Below are 14187 nucleotides of genomic sequence, written 5' to 3' on the forward strand. Positions count from 1 at the left end.
TCGGATGAACTAGTCTGGCAATGGATATTAAAGCATTTTATGGACATTTTTAAGGACAGTTAAAAAGAAGGATGCATGTGTTCATTTAATACTAGCATGCAATTATCGTTTTTATATGGTTTTAAATCAATAACCTTAATCCACACTGAGCCCCAGGCACTTGTAACATAACTAATTTACCCCCCTCCTCTCCCTCCCTCTCTCTCTCTCTCTCTCTCTCTCTCTCTCACACACACACACACACACACACACACACACACACACTTTTTGATTCTTTTGAAAGATAACATTCCATATATATATATAATTAATATTATATTTTATTTGTTCATGATGAAACTTTAAGTAGCTAGGTACCAATCACATCCATGTTTTTTGGGTATTATCCCACAGAGTTGTCACTACAGAAACAGTGACTATCTAAACATATCATAATTATTTCGGTAGTGGCAAAATGGTACACATAATACTCACATTTGGGGTAAATAAACAAAATTTTAGTACACTTATGATTTTTTTTCTTCTGTTTTTTTTGTATTTTAATATGTTTTAGTAGCGTTATAATATATCACAATTCTGTAATGTGATGTGGTTGAAATGGGAAACATTAATGACACTACTGAAAATGCACTGTCACTACCGAAACATAGGATGTTTTGTTAGAAATAAAGTGTGCAAAGATGTTTTGATTGTTTTTGGTTCAATGTATAGTCAAACTAATGAATCCTTAACTTTAAAATCAGTATGATCAACTTTTTGCCATTTACAAAGAAGAATTGGATTCAAAATACAATACATTTCACAATTTGCACTTGAAATATTGTTAATTTAATAGTTATAGATACACATCTGAAAAAAAGCACAACATAAATAGGCTATAAATTTACAATCTATATGTAAGCAAATCTTAATAAGTCAATATAGCCCTTGTAATTTAATTATTATTAATGTGTTTTGGTAGTGTCAAATTTGGGGAGAGGACCATAAATATATTGGTAGTAGGCCCGTTTTCTCAGTTCTCCCATGTGCTAAGTCCTACTAATTTTTTGGGTGTAATTCTGAATAGATGTTTGAAAGTATGCAGCAGTGTTCTTTTGCGGTTGGAATATTATAATGTAAGATTTCGGTATGAAATAACTGAAGAGAATTCCAGATATACTAGATAGCTGTGTCATTGCATTAACAAGTTGGATATATTTGCTTTTGAGAACGAGGTATGCTGTGAAATAAACAATCCAGCTAACATTGTACAAAAAGAGACCAAAAGTTATTGATTTGGCCTCATTGTAATTTTTTGGCAGATCTCTTCCCATGTAAGAAAATAAGAGGCACAGGAATCCAAGAATCCCACCCATAAGCACAACTATGCTAACAGTTACAGTGTTCCCCATTTCACAGCTGAGTACAGTCAGGTCTTTAAAAGTTGATGAATCCTTGGAGCGTTTGGGAGTTGAGACAGTCATCCATAGTATACAAGAAATTAAATGAATGACAGAAATAAATCCAACAAAGAGCCACTGCCCATTGTGCTTTACCCAAAGGCTGTGGATGTTAGGAAACTTGGCAGCCATTTTGAAGACACAAACAATTTGAAAGGAACGGACAGCCATACAGGAGAGAAAAACAGTGAAGAAAAATGCAAATGCAACATTTCTCAGGAGGCAAAATACAGATGAGGGTTTTCCAAAGAAAAAGAACACACTTATTGTAGACATTATCAAACAGGTCAACATGAGGAAACACATGCTGCCACCAGCAGACTTTACCACTGGTGTGTTGTAATTGTGAGCAAAAAGGCAACACATGGCAATAAGGAGAATAATTAGGCATGTGGCAGAAGCCATGACAATAATGGAGAGGATTTCTGTGACCTCAAGATAGTCAACAGAACGGTTCTTACATTTCGTACTGCCCTCATCAGACCATTCACTCTCTGCACACAGAGAACAGGTATAGGGGTCCCCTGAAAGTAAAATATTATGATAATGTAATTCAGCCAAAATCAGACATTTGGGATCATGAGTTTTAAACAGTACAAAAGATTCAACAGATTATCTAATGGGAGGGAGCACAAAAGATTACAATGGTGTAAAATACCCCTTCATAAGTTTTTCTTCTTGAACTTTGCACCAAATACCAACACATTTAATCTATGTTATATTTATTCCATCAGAACTGCTTTGAAGTTATCCAGTTATCTGTTTTTTTTTTTTTTTTTTTTTTTTGGTCATTTTCATTTATGACGTGTTCATAAAACAAAGTATACAGTATTTATTAATGGTAGATTTGTTGACACAGTTATTAATTAATTTTGTAAGGTAAAAAATACACAGTTAGTAATTATAAAAATTATTCTGATTGTAATTTGTTTTTTGATCAATTTTAATTCCATTAATAATAATTTACAAATTGTACAAAAAACACACATTTAAATTTTACATATAGTATGACACCATATTTAAAATCAGATAATGCAAAATACATCTCTGATATCATTTTAATTATTCAAATTGTTTGGGGTTGGGGTTTATTATATACAACTATTATGGTTTACTATAACAATTATTCCCCACCCTGTACATGCTAAACTTGAAAATGTTATCTTCCCTTATCTTTCCCCTGTGTAGTGGTAGCATGGACTGATAAAATGCCTGTTTTGTCATCTATTGCTTTAAATACTCACATGAATAATTCACATAGCTGTTCCGTGGACACTTTATACACAGAAAACAGCAACTATGATATCCATCATGTTTCCTCGAAAAACCCTCTTTGCACTCCACAGAGCAGTTTGAGAATGGAACCTTTGTGTAATGGGAAAATGTGTTATTAAAATTGATCAAAGTTGTGTATGTTTAGATAAATACTCTGCTAAAAGATAACTTACAGAACCACTGTTATGCCAGGGAAAGCGAGAGTTGTTGATAGTAAAAGTCATTTCTGGATATGTATCATACGTGCCCACCATTTCAAAACGTGGAGGATTTGTTTCAGTATTCCAAAGTACAACCGCAAAACTGATGGTTGGATCACCATTATCATCATATTTTACCTGACGGCCATTAAGTGAGAAATCCAACTTCTTAATTGGTTCCAGAAGCTGTTGTAAAGTGTGGTGAAAAGGACAAACAGTATTTTTAACTATTAATATCATAATACATGCTATTACTATTCATGAAAAAAAAATCATAATCATCTCATGATGCATTCACTCACCATGTATGGCCTAACTGTTATGTTTTTGTGGCATTCATTCATGTTACACTGCAAAACATTATGTAATGCATGTGCTATGGTATATATGGCAGCATAAATGGCAAAAGAGAATGTGGGATTTTCATTTATAATCTCCTCTGCGCTCAATGATGTGCAGTAATCACAGTCTTGATTACATGTCTTACTCTCACACTGGATGTCACTGACATTGCTATAAGCTTTAATTATTTCTCTTTCTTTATAGATGAACTTATCAAATCCAGGTAATGTCAACAATCTCTCTGTAATGCCAATGACTGTGCCAATTTTCCCAATTCCTGGCTCTCTTGGAAGCTGCTGGTTCATAGCCCAGGTTTCACTCGCAATCCATACTTTGTCTTGGATGTTGTTTGCTATGGCTGTTTTGATAATGTTGCTTGCATATTGTGGAACAGCAAAAACAACAACAACTTTGATGTTAAGCATATCAATCTTTTTAAGTGTTAGACTGTAGTTTGTCTTTTGGCTAAAAGCCTCTTGATAGGCCAAACAAATGCCAGTATTGCTGATGTACTTGTTAAACAGTTTTAGTCCATCTGAACTGTAATCATCTTGGCTACCAAGAAAGGCGACCCAGTTCCATCCAAACCACTGTATAATGTGGATAATCATCTCTATCAGGTTTTTGTTGCTAGGAATTGTTCTTATAAAGGAAGGATACTGAAGCTTATTGCTTAATGCATAGCTAGAAGCGCCATAATTCACCTTTGAAAGAATAGAAAACATTCCAATTGATTGGCATTATATTGTTAGTTGGTAGTCCTGAACAAAAGTAAAATGTATTAAAAAAATTACCAATGGTATACTGTCCATTGTAATTAATGGTGCAATAGTAATAGTGCGTGTGCTTCCATATGGCCCTGTTAAGGCAATCACTTTAGGCTGATAGTTGTTGAGTTTCTCTTTAGGTTTTATTGAGCCATTCTTCGAGATGAAACTAAAGACTGAAGGTAAGTTTTTTGTGTCAGTACAGTGGTCAAAAATCTCATATCCCAGAGAAACATTGGGCAGAAGAGTTGTGGAGTTGTTAATCTCCTCAATAGCAAACCTCATCACTTGGAACATCTGATAGCCAGATTTTGAGAAAGTGTATCTAGAAAATATCAGTGAAGTAGTGAGAAGAGCTCAATCCAATCTTCCATTTAAAATGTGACCTGAAACTAAATACTGAGGAAATGCTGCTGCAGCAAAAAGATGCTTTCTTACCTTAAACACTGAATGGCTTCCGGGGAAGGCAAAGGTGTAGCATGTTGAACTTCGTGTAAAGCAAAAAGGCCACCCAATAAGTAATCTCCCTTTAAGCTGAACTCTGGTTTTAGGCAAAACACACAGAAAAAGAAACAATTAATAAAGGCTGAAAACAAAGAGCAAATCCTACTCAAATGCATCTTTATGCAATGGTTTATGGTGGACCGTTGGATGTGAAACTGGAGTCCGTAGTGGCAAAAATTATACAAGTAAGGCTTATAAAACTAATGAATTTACCTAAAACCACAATTAAATTTGCTTAAACCACTATATTCACTGACAATTTCCATATCTAAAAAAAAAAAACATCAATCAGTTGTTAAGTAGGGCATTACACCACATCAAAATCAAAGATGCAAACTTCAAACTATCACTTTAAATACAGAGAGTGAGTTTATAAGATTTCTAAAACCGTCAATGAAAGAAATATTCATTTTACAAGAAAATACTACATCAGCCTTTCTACTTTAAAAAACAGAATTGATATCTGCCATTTCTTTGTGATTCTGTGTTAAATTTTCTAGAAATTGTTAAGAGAAATTAGCTCACAATGGAATAAGGAGTCAACACTGACTACATCAGTGGTTATCAAACTTCCTGGGAGCCCACAGCTTTGCCCATTTTGCATATCTCCCTAATTTACACATGATTCAGATCATCAGCTCATTAGGAAAGAGTTCCACATAAGACCTCCGTGTCAAAAAAGGGAGACATGCAAAATGTGCAGAACAGTGGGTCCCGAGGAACAGGATTGAAAACCATTGGACTACATCAAAAAGGCAAATATAAATAAGGCAAATCAAGGATGATACAAATCTGCTTAATAGTCAACATGATTAGTGTATCAACAGAGGATAGCACATCCTGGTGGCCAGGAAAGTCATTTACAAGGAGAATTATTTGAGCGGATCAAGTACCAAAGTGGCTGGCATTTCTGAAAAGTTTGAGGTATCACACCTAATCAAATTTATGCACAAGTAGTTTCAGATGAATACACCATGACTAACTGTATACAGCAAGGCTTCATCCAGAGGTGTAAGGTCTAGGGGTCAGAAAGTAAAAGTCCTGTGATGAAACTGGGTTTGTGGTACAGGCAACAAATCATTTCTTTCAAGTCACAAGCAAGTCTCAAGTCAAATCCCAAGTCCTCAAAGAGATAAAGTTAATGAGATAATTAAGTGACTGAATAAATTATGATTGTGTATTATTGATGAACACCTGCTGTTAACAAGCAGCATTATAGCCTTGAATGAAATCAACTGAAAAAAAAAAAAAAAAAAATGCCACAATATTTGTGGTCATTAGTGTTTGCTAATGGCGGCCTCTTGAGCTTTTTAGTAATTTGCTTCAGTCACCATTGTTGAGATTCATATGCTGGTTTACTCAATCAAGGATAGATTTAGAATTTATTAACTATTAGAGCAACACTTTGCTGGCAAGCTCTAGTTTCATAGGATTGATTATTCAAAACCTAAACATATAAATGAAAAAAAAAAAGTAATTTTGAATGTAAGCAGGCCAGCTCATGATGATTAACTCGTCATATAAAAATGAGAGTTATGTATGTAACTGTGGTTCTATGAGTTCTTGATGACCACCAGAGGCAGTGCTTCACACGTCATAAGTTAGGAACCTAGGTTAGATAGCAATCTTTTCTTAGAAAACCACGTTTCTACACACTTTTCACTTTCCTCACTTTTCTCATCTCCGATCACCTGTGAGGCTAAATAGGTTTGGAGAGAAGGAAAAGGACAAAAAGACAAGAAGGGAAAGACAAGAGCATTAAGGGGAGCTGTAACATATATTTAGCTTAATAAAATAAAATTCTCCACTTGGTTCGAGACATTGTTTGTAGAAATTGAAATACGTGTATTTCTGTAGACCATAGTCACGCGCTCCGTCTGCACGTTGAACGTGATTTTACTCCAATGAGGGGGATAAGGGGGCGGATTCAGCGGAATGTTTTGACGAATGTTACACCACAGCACTTATATGATTGCACTGATTTGGCTATATCTGTAAGCAGACAGTGTCAATCAATGTATCAATGTGCACCATAGATGTAAAGAAAACGAAGTTGCTTGTCATATTTTCCTAACAAGCAACCATATTCTTTAATAAGCCCAAAAAAACGCAACCCGCAACCCGTGCTGTTTTACGCAACATACAAAAAAAAAAAAAAAAAAAACCAAAGTCGCGTATTTTAAGCGGACTTGGCAACTATGGTGTGTGCGTGTATGTGTGTGTGTGTGTTTGGCGCTGCTGGCGAAAAGTAATTACTTAGATTACCCCGTTACTGAAAAAATAACGTTGTTACCTAACGCCGTTCTTTGAGCGCCGTTATTCCAAACACTGGTGATATTGATATCGTTGACTTGCAAATGATTACACAGATTAAACTGAATTGAGCTGAATGATGACATCGCTTAATTCAATGATAAACTGCCTTTAACTGTTATTTTGCATTATTGACACACAGTTTTCCTAATTAATGTTGTTCAGTTGATTTGACACATCTTTTTTGCTTAAAGTGCTATATAAATAAAGGTGACGACTGAATATTATCTCTCTTGCTCATGCACCGATCGAATCAAATAACAACAAAGTCATCACGTGACCCAGGATGTCATGGAGATCCGAGGGACAGAGTTCTCTGGCAGTCATCCAGGACTTATAGAACTGCGGTTACATGCGTAACTCTCATTCTATTTCTTTCCTACTGACCGCCAGAGGCAGTGCCGTACACTGAATGACTCATAACAAGTCACAAGGAGGCTTTACCTACCTAATCAGTAGTTGAGGATCCCAGAACTACTCTCTCTCTCTAGTAGACACATTAACTCTGTATTATCTAGAAAAGGTACCAGCAGATGACCAATTAGCAGCTGCACAAATATCCATCAGAGGAATCAGAGGTACACCTTTAAGTGCTCAAGATGTTAAGATGCCACTTGTCGAATGACACCTTATACCAGCTGGCACAGTAAGGTTATTGACCTTATATTCCTCTATAATTACTTCTACAACCCACTGTGACAGCCTCTGTTTTGCCCTTTCTTTGGTCCACCATAGCATATGAAAATTTGGTCTGAATGCCTCAGATATTCTGTCCCTCAAAGTTAACCCTTCAGGGCTCTCACTGGGCAGAGAAGTATGATTAACATATTGTGCTTCTCCCCCAAAGGATTAAGTGCAGTCAACTTGATCGCCTGGTTCTTAAACAATGTAGACAGTCTTTTTGGGAGAAATGAAGGTGTAGCCGCACTGGGTTGTACATAATTATTAACTCAAATGATATATAGGGAATTTGAATAATTAATCAGGAATATGATTAATATATATATATCTCATATGACAGTTACATTAAAATTATTGAAAAATTGCTCAGTTGCATATATCAATAACTCATTACAAGGCACTGTAATTTACTCATTAATATGTCAATATTCCATTCTTCATATCAATTATAGTGATATCTCTTACTGTAAATTACAGCAAATCAAACAGTGGTTTGTCCAGCAAACGGCCGTAAGATTAACTTATCAATTTTCAATAAAGTTATCACTTCTTATAATTCAAGGAAAAATATTCTCTGGCCATGAAAACATTATCCTATCATTATAAAATTCCGTTACTAAAAGTAAAGAGCTTGTAGCTAAAGATCAGACATTTCATTGACTCGTAATGTGAGCGCTAGAGGCAATCGTGAATATATATTGGTTTTTAATAATTGAACTAAAAATACATCAAACTACAAATCACACAGAGTAAATACGCGTATGACAATACAGACAGTAAACTTTGTACAAGACATAATGGAATCCAAATGAGGGAGAGAGAGAGAGAATGAAGGAATGAATGAGAGAGAATGAGAGAGAGAGGTGAGAGAGAGAGAGCGTGATCACAGAATAAGCTCAGTTATGCAAACTCACAGACAGTAACCCTTGAAAGACAACAAAGAATCAAATCATAGACAAACTGTAAGCAGCATTTAAATCTCCATAGTGAATGATACTTGCACATGTCTCTTTGTCAATCAATCAATCAATCACCTTTATTTATTTAGTGCTTTAAACAAAATACATTGCGTCAAAGCACTGAACAACATTCATTTGGAAAACAGTGTCTCAATAATGCAAAATGATAGTTAAAGGCAGTTCATCATTGAATTCAGTTATGTCATCTCTGTTCAGTTTAAATAGTGTCTGTACATTTATTTGCAATCAAGTCAATGATATCGCTGTAGATGAAGTGACCCCAACTAGAGGTGACAGCGGCAAGGAACCGAAACTCCATCGGTGACAGAATGGAGAAAAAAACCTTGGGAGAAACCAGGCTCAGTTGGGGGGCCAGTTCTCCTCTGACCAGACGAAACCAGTAGTTCAATTCCAGGCTACAGCAAAGTCAGATTGTGCAGAAGAATCCTCTGTTTCCTGTGGTCTTGTCCTGGTGGTCCTCTGAGACAAGGTCTTTACAGGGGATCTGTATAATAATAATAATAATAATAACCTTTATTTAACCAGGTAAAAACAGTTGAGAACAAGTTCTCATTTACAACTGCGACCTGGCCTAAGATAAGGCAGAAACAGTGTGACAACACAGAGTTACACATAGAAATAAATAAAGTATCCAATCAACAAACCAATCCCTGTACCAGTGTTGTAGTCGAGACCAGCTCATTCGAGTCCGAGTCCAGATCGAGTCCAGAGAGGGTCGAGTCCGAGTCAAGACCGAGTTCAGAAAGGGTCGAGTCCGAGTCAAGACCGAGTTCAGAAAGGGTCGAGTCCGAGTCAAGACCGAGTTCAGAAAGGGTCGAGTCCGAGTCAAGACGAGACCAGAGAGATTGGGTCTGAGACAAGACCTAAAGAAATCTTCAAGAGTACGTCAAATGTTTGGTGGAAACAATAAAGGTTAAAAGGGCCACATAGTATGTGGTGTAAAGGTAATTTTATTAGTATTATGAAGTGTTACTTGTCAATATTAAGTGCTCATTTTCACATAACATCGTTGTACCACTATACACATCCATATAACCTTTCTAGTACACATAATATTACTGTACGACTCTATATTGTAATTCTATATAACCTTTCTAGTACAAGTAACATTACTGTACCACTATACCTGTAAATGTTCAACTGTAACAGCTTTTACATAACTTTTAACCTTGAAGCTTAACTAATGACTGCTAATATCCTTACAATGTATTGGATTATGTGCACTTTAGATGTTGTGAAGATTACAGATGGGCATAATTACTTTTCAAAAAAATAAGTGACGAGACCATCCAGCTACCCAACCAAGCACGATGTGGTCTCATGATCAATCCACCCCAACTAAAAACTCTCTCTACTGGCGCAGAGGAAGCGAGGACTGACAACAGTTACCATTTCATCACTTTCTGTAACAGCAACGGATAATCTAATGCTAATTTCCCTGCATGGTGCATTTTAATGCAGGGTAAAATACACACTAGTCGAAGTTTTTTTAGTTACGGAGGCAGGAGGGTAACTTAAGGCCGGTGACACACTGGCTGCGTGGCGTCTCTACTGCGTGCCAGAAGCGTGGTGGCTGCTTCGCGTTTTCTGTGTCTTTACACACCAGAAGCGTGCCTGCACGCGGCGCTTGGCGCGCTGCTGCGGCTGTAGGTGACATAGAGGGAGGCCGCCAAAAAACCAGGCTCTTTATTTTTTTTATTACAATATCAAATTTATTTTTTTATTTTTTTACACACCTACTGATAAGACACCGTCAACAGTATTGACGGCAAAATAGAGTATGTTTGACAGGTGCAATATTTGAAAATCGATCATTATTAATTTATTTTTAAAATTACATTTATATCTGAATTTATGTCAACCTATAGACTTTCAAATATCAAAATGTCATGAATTAATATGTATTTGTGTACAAAATGACATATAAACATATTTTCCTAGTATATTTTGCCTGGAAACGCTTCCAACATGCATGCGTGTCGCGTGAAAAATAGGCGTCGGTTCTATTTCTAGCATGCACGCGTTTTCCGCGCGGCTCAAGCCGCGCCTGGGACGCGCGTCTCACGCAGGCAGTCTGCAAGATCTAACCTGTTAACATGGGAGCCGAATTAAAAACAGACACGCCACGCAGCTGAGGCGCTTGCGCCACGCATCCAGTGTGTTGCTGGCTTAACGTCTCACGTCAAAAGAAAATCACCAGTCATTGGATGTGTCAATCATACATCAATTTAAATAAACATTAACATACAGTAATAATCATGAAATATTTGGATTGGGACTCGAGTGGACTCGGGCATAAGTCCGATTCCTAATATGTTCGAGTCCGAGTCAATACCGAGTCAAAATGCACACGAGTCCATGACAAGACCGAGACCATTAAAATACGGTCTCGAGACCGAGTCCAAGACCGAGTCCGAGTCTCGAGTACGCAACACTGCCCTGTACAACATACAAACGTAATACAAAGAACAATATAATGATGTAGCCTACACATATACACGAAGTAAACCTTAAGAGCTTAAAGCGGAAAAAAAAATATAAAAATTCTATAGTGCACCATAACAGGGCTGCTAACAAAAGCAGGAATCAGTAAATAATTGTGAAATCTGATGCTTAAATTTACCAAGGGAGATCAGTACTTCTATTTTTAAAGATTTTTGCCATTCATTCCAGTCGTTGGCAGCAGAGAACTGGAAAGAAAGGCGGCCAAAAGAGGACATGACTTTGGGAATGACCAAAGAAATATACCTACTAGCACGCGTATTACGAATTGAAGTTGCTACCATAACCAGTGAGTTGAGATATGGAGGGGATAAGCCTAATAAAGACTTATAGATGACCAGGAGCCAGTGAATTCGGCGACGAGTATGTAGTGAGGGCCAGCCAATAAGGGAATAAAGATTGCAATGATGAGTAGTGTATGGTGCTTTGGTGACAAAACGGATAGCACTGTGATAAATTACATCCAGTTTACTTAGTAGAATTTTAGAGGCTATTTTGTATACAACATGACCAAAATCAAGGATCGGTAAGATGGTAAGCTTTACAAGGGCATATTTGGCGGCATAAGTAAAAGAGGCTTTGTTATGATATAAGAAACCGATTCTAGATTTAATTTTTGATTGTAAATAATTAATATGAATCTTAAAATTAAGTTTACTGTCTAACCAGACACCTACATATTTATAGGAGTCCACTTCTTCTAATTCGGTCCCGTCAAGAGTAGTAAGGATAATCGGATGAACAGCTGTGGGCAGTGTACGATTAAAAAGCATGCATTTAGTCTTATTAGCATTTAAAAGCAGCTGAAGGTCAAGAAAGGCATGTTGTATGGCATTAAAACTAGTCTGAAGGTTAATTAACACAGAGTCTAAAGAGGGTCCCGATGTATATAAAATGGTATCGTCTGCATATAAATGGATTAACGAATCACCAGCAGCACTAGCAACCTCATTGATATATATAGAAAAAAGGGTTGGCCCCAGAATTGAACCCTGAGGCACCCCCATTGAGACAGGACCAGCCACAGGACTGGACAACATGTCCTTTGATCTTACACACTGAACTCTGTCTAAAAAATAATCCGAGAACCAAGCAATGCATTCTCTTGAGAAACCAAGGTTATTAAGTCTGTCAATAAGAACACTATGATTGACCAAGTCAAAAGCCTAGGCAAGATCAATAAAGACGGCTGCACAATAATGTTTACTATCGATAGAGGTTATGATATCATTAAGTACCTTTAACGTGGCAGAAGTGCATCCATGACCAGCTCTGAAACCAGATTGCGCGGCTGAGAATAAATGGTGGAACTCAAAATATTTTATAATCTGTTTATTAATTAGGCTTTCAAATATTTTCGCAGTACATGGCAGAATAGATATAGGTCTGTAACAATTTGGGTCTAAAGTGTCTCCCCCTTTGAAGAGGTATCTGGGGCTCTAGTTGTCCTGGTCTCCGCTGTCCTTCAGGGCTGTAGTGGTCCTTTCTAGGTGCTGATCCACCATCATGTCTGGATACGTACTGGATCCGGGTGACTGCAGTGACCCTCTGATCTGGATTCAGACTGGATCTGGTGGCCACGGTGACCTCGGAACAAGAGAGAAACAGACAAATATTAGCGTAGATGCTACTCTTCTAATGATGTAGCAAGTACATAGGGTGTTATGTGAAGTGTTTCCGGTTCCGGTTTACTTAATTAATGCAGCCTAAAAATCCTTTAACGGATTTGGATATTTTTGTGAAATATCCAAACTTTGTGACTCGCCATACCGGCGTGCGCTGGAGCAGCGTGAGCGTGGTCTTTGTGGCTAGGCGTGTTCTCTGCTGCGGAATCGCGCGATATATGAAAGGTCCAACAAAGCAATGTTTCATAATTCGTCTTCCTCGTGTGGAGAGGCGAATAGGTGAATAAACTTAGTAAGGAAAAGAAATAAAAACAACGGAGATTAAAACTCCCGAAGGAGCCATGAGAACGGCTGTTCTCTGAGCCGCCGTGCTGAGGTCAGACAATAGGAGAGCGGACCAAGGCCGCGAAGAAGGACGAGCGGGGTCAGAGTGCCAGAGAAGAAGCGAAGAGAGTCAAGAGGGGGAGGAACTTCCTGGGTCAGCTCTTATAGCTCGACTGGTTCACGCCTCTGTTCGTGTGAACAACCAATGAACGTCCGCGAACTGAAGCGTGAAAAAGTTCCTTTGTCTCTGGGGAAACACCCACTCTAATAAGTTCTGTCTTATAAAATTTCAGCAGTGATATTCCACCAAGTTCATAATTCCAGATTAATACATTTTACACACCTTGCATATAGGTGGATAGTTGGGTCACAACATGACAATTCCAAAGACACGAAAAAGTACATATATAACTGATAACAGAAACACAAAGTTACATTCATATGCAGAATTACACACATTTAAAGATTGACACACAATAAAATTGTGGATACTCAAATTTTTTGATAATGGAAAACATCTAATGCACCAAAAAGCAATAAATAATACATTTAGAATACATTGAGAAAAGGCTATAGTTTAGAATACATTGAGAGAAGGTGCCAGTGGGCTTGCTTTTCCTGTCCTGTTTCCCAGTGGGATCATAAAGTTTATGAGCTACTAAGGGGGTAGGGTTACAACTCATGATTCTATTTGAGAACATTAAAATTAGGAGAAACATTTCCAATTTATAAGTTAGCAATTTATAATCCTCATATAAAAAGGATTAACCCTTTTATGCAAAGCACAAACCTAATAAAAATACATATTATTAAGGGCTTACATAAAGGACGTAAAGAAAAGTTTGTGTGTGTGTGTGTTTAGGAATGTGGTTGTTTCTCCTTTGAGGCTGCTCACGTGACTTTGGAATGTCTCGTCCAGTGTCGTAAATAATTTAAATCCACACCTAATAGTCTGAGCAGGGCACAATCACCAAGCACCTTTAAGAAAACAAGTGACTAAGTTATGAGATCTCAAAGGTTGTTCATTAGCATATGCATGCTCTGCAGAAATCGCAGCAATGTATACTCTTAGGGTAGAGGGTGCCCTGTTATTCTCTAGCATGGACTGCAGAAAACTTTACACCAATGGCACTGAGCATTGCTCTGGAATCAAGCAACTGCAGTGAATATTTTCCATCTACAAGCGTACATATTTCTGGTGGAGGGTGCTCTTGAATTCAGAACCGTATTTTTTC

The 14187-nt window shown here is 37.3% G+C and overlaps 1 protein-coding gene across 1 annotated transcript; it reads right to left on the minus strand.

The window, feature by feature from the left end:
- Window positions 1-828: 828 nt before the first annotated feature.
- On the minus strand, window positions 829-4353 carry LOC127964212 (taste receptor type 1 member 1-like). Its single transcript, XM_052564353.1, has 6 exons — window positions 4051-4353; window positions 3217-3960; window positions 2888-3100; window positions 2684-2804; window positions 1536-1963; window positions 829-849 (listed from the first exon to the last, which is right to left on the minus strand). Exons 1-6 carry the CDS (start codon window positions 4318-4320, stop codon window positions 829-831), a joined length of 1797 nt encoding a protein of 598 aa, XP_052420313.1. The 5' UTR covers window positions 4321-4353.
- Window positions 4354-14187: the final 9834 nt, after the last annotated feature.

This window comes from Carassius gibelio, chromosome B8, assembly GCF_023724105.1.
Source record: "Carassius gibelio isolate Cgi1373 ecotype wild population from Czech Republic chromosome B8, carGib1.2-hapl.c, whole genome shotgun sequence".
Taxonomy (NCBI): Eukaryota; Metazoa; Chordata; class Actinopteri; order Cypriniformes; family Cyprinidae; genus Carassius; species Carassius gibelio.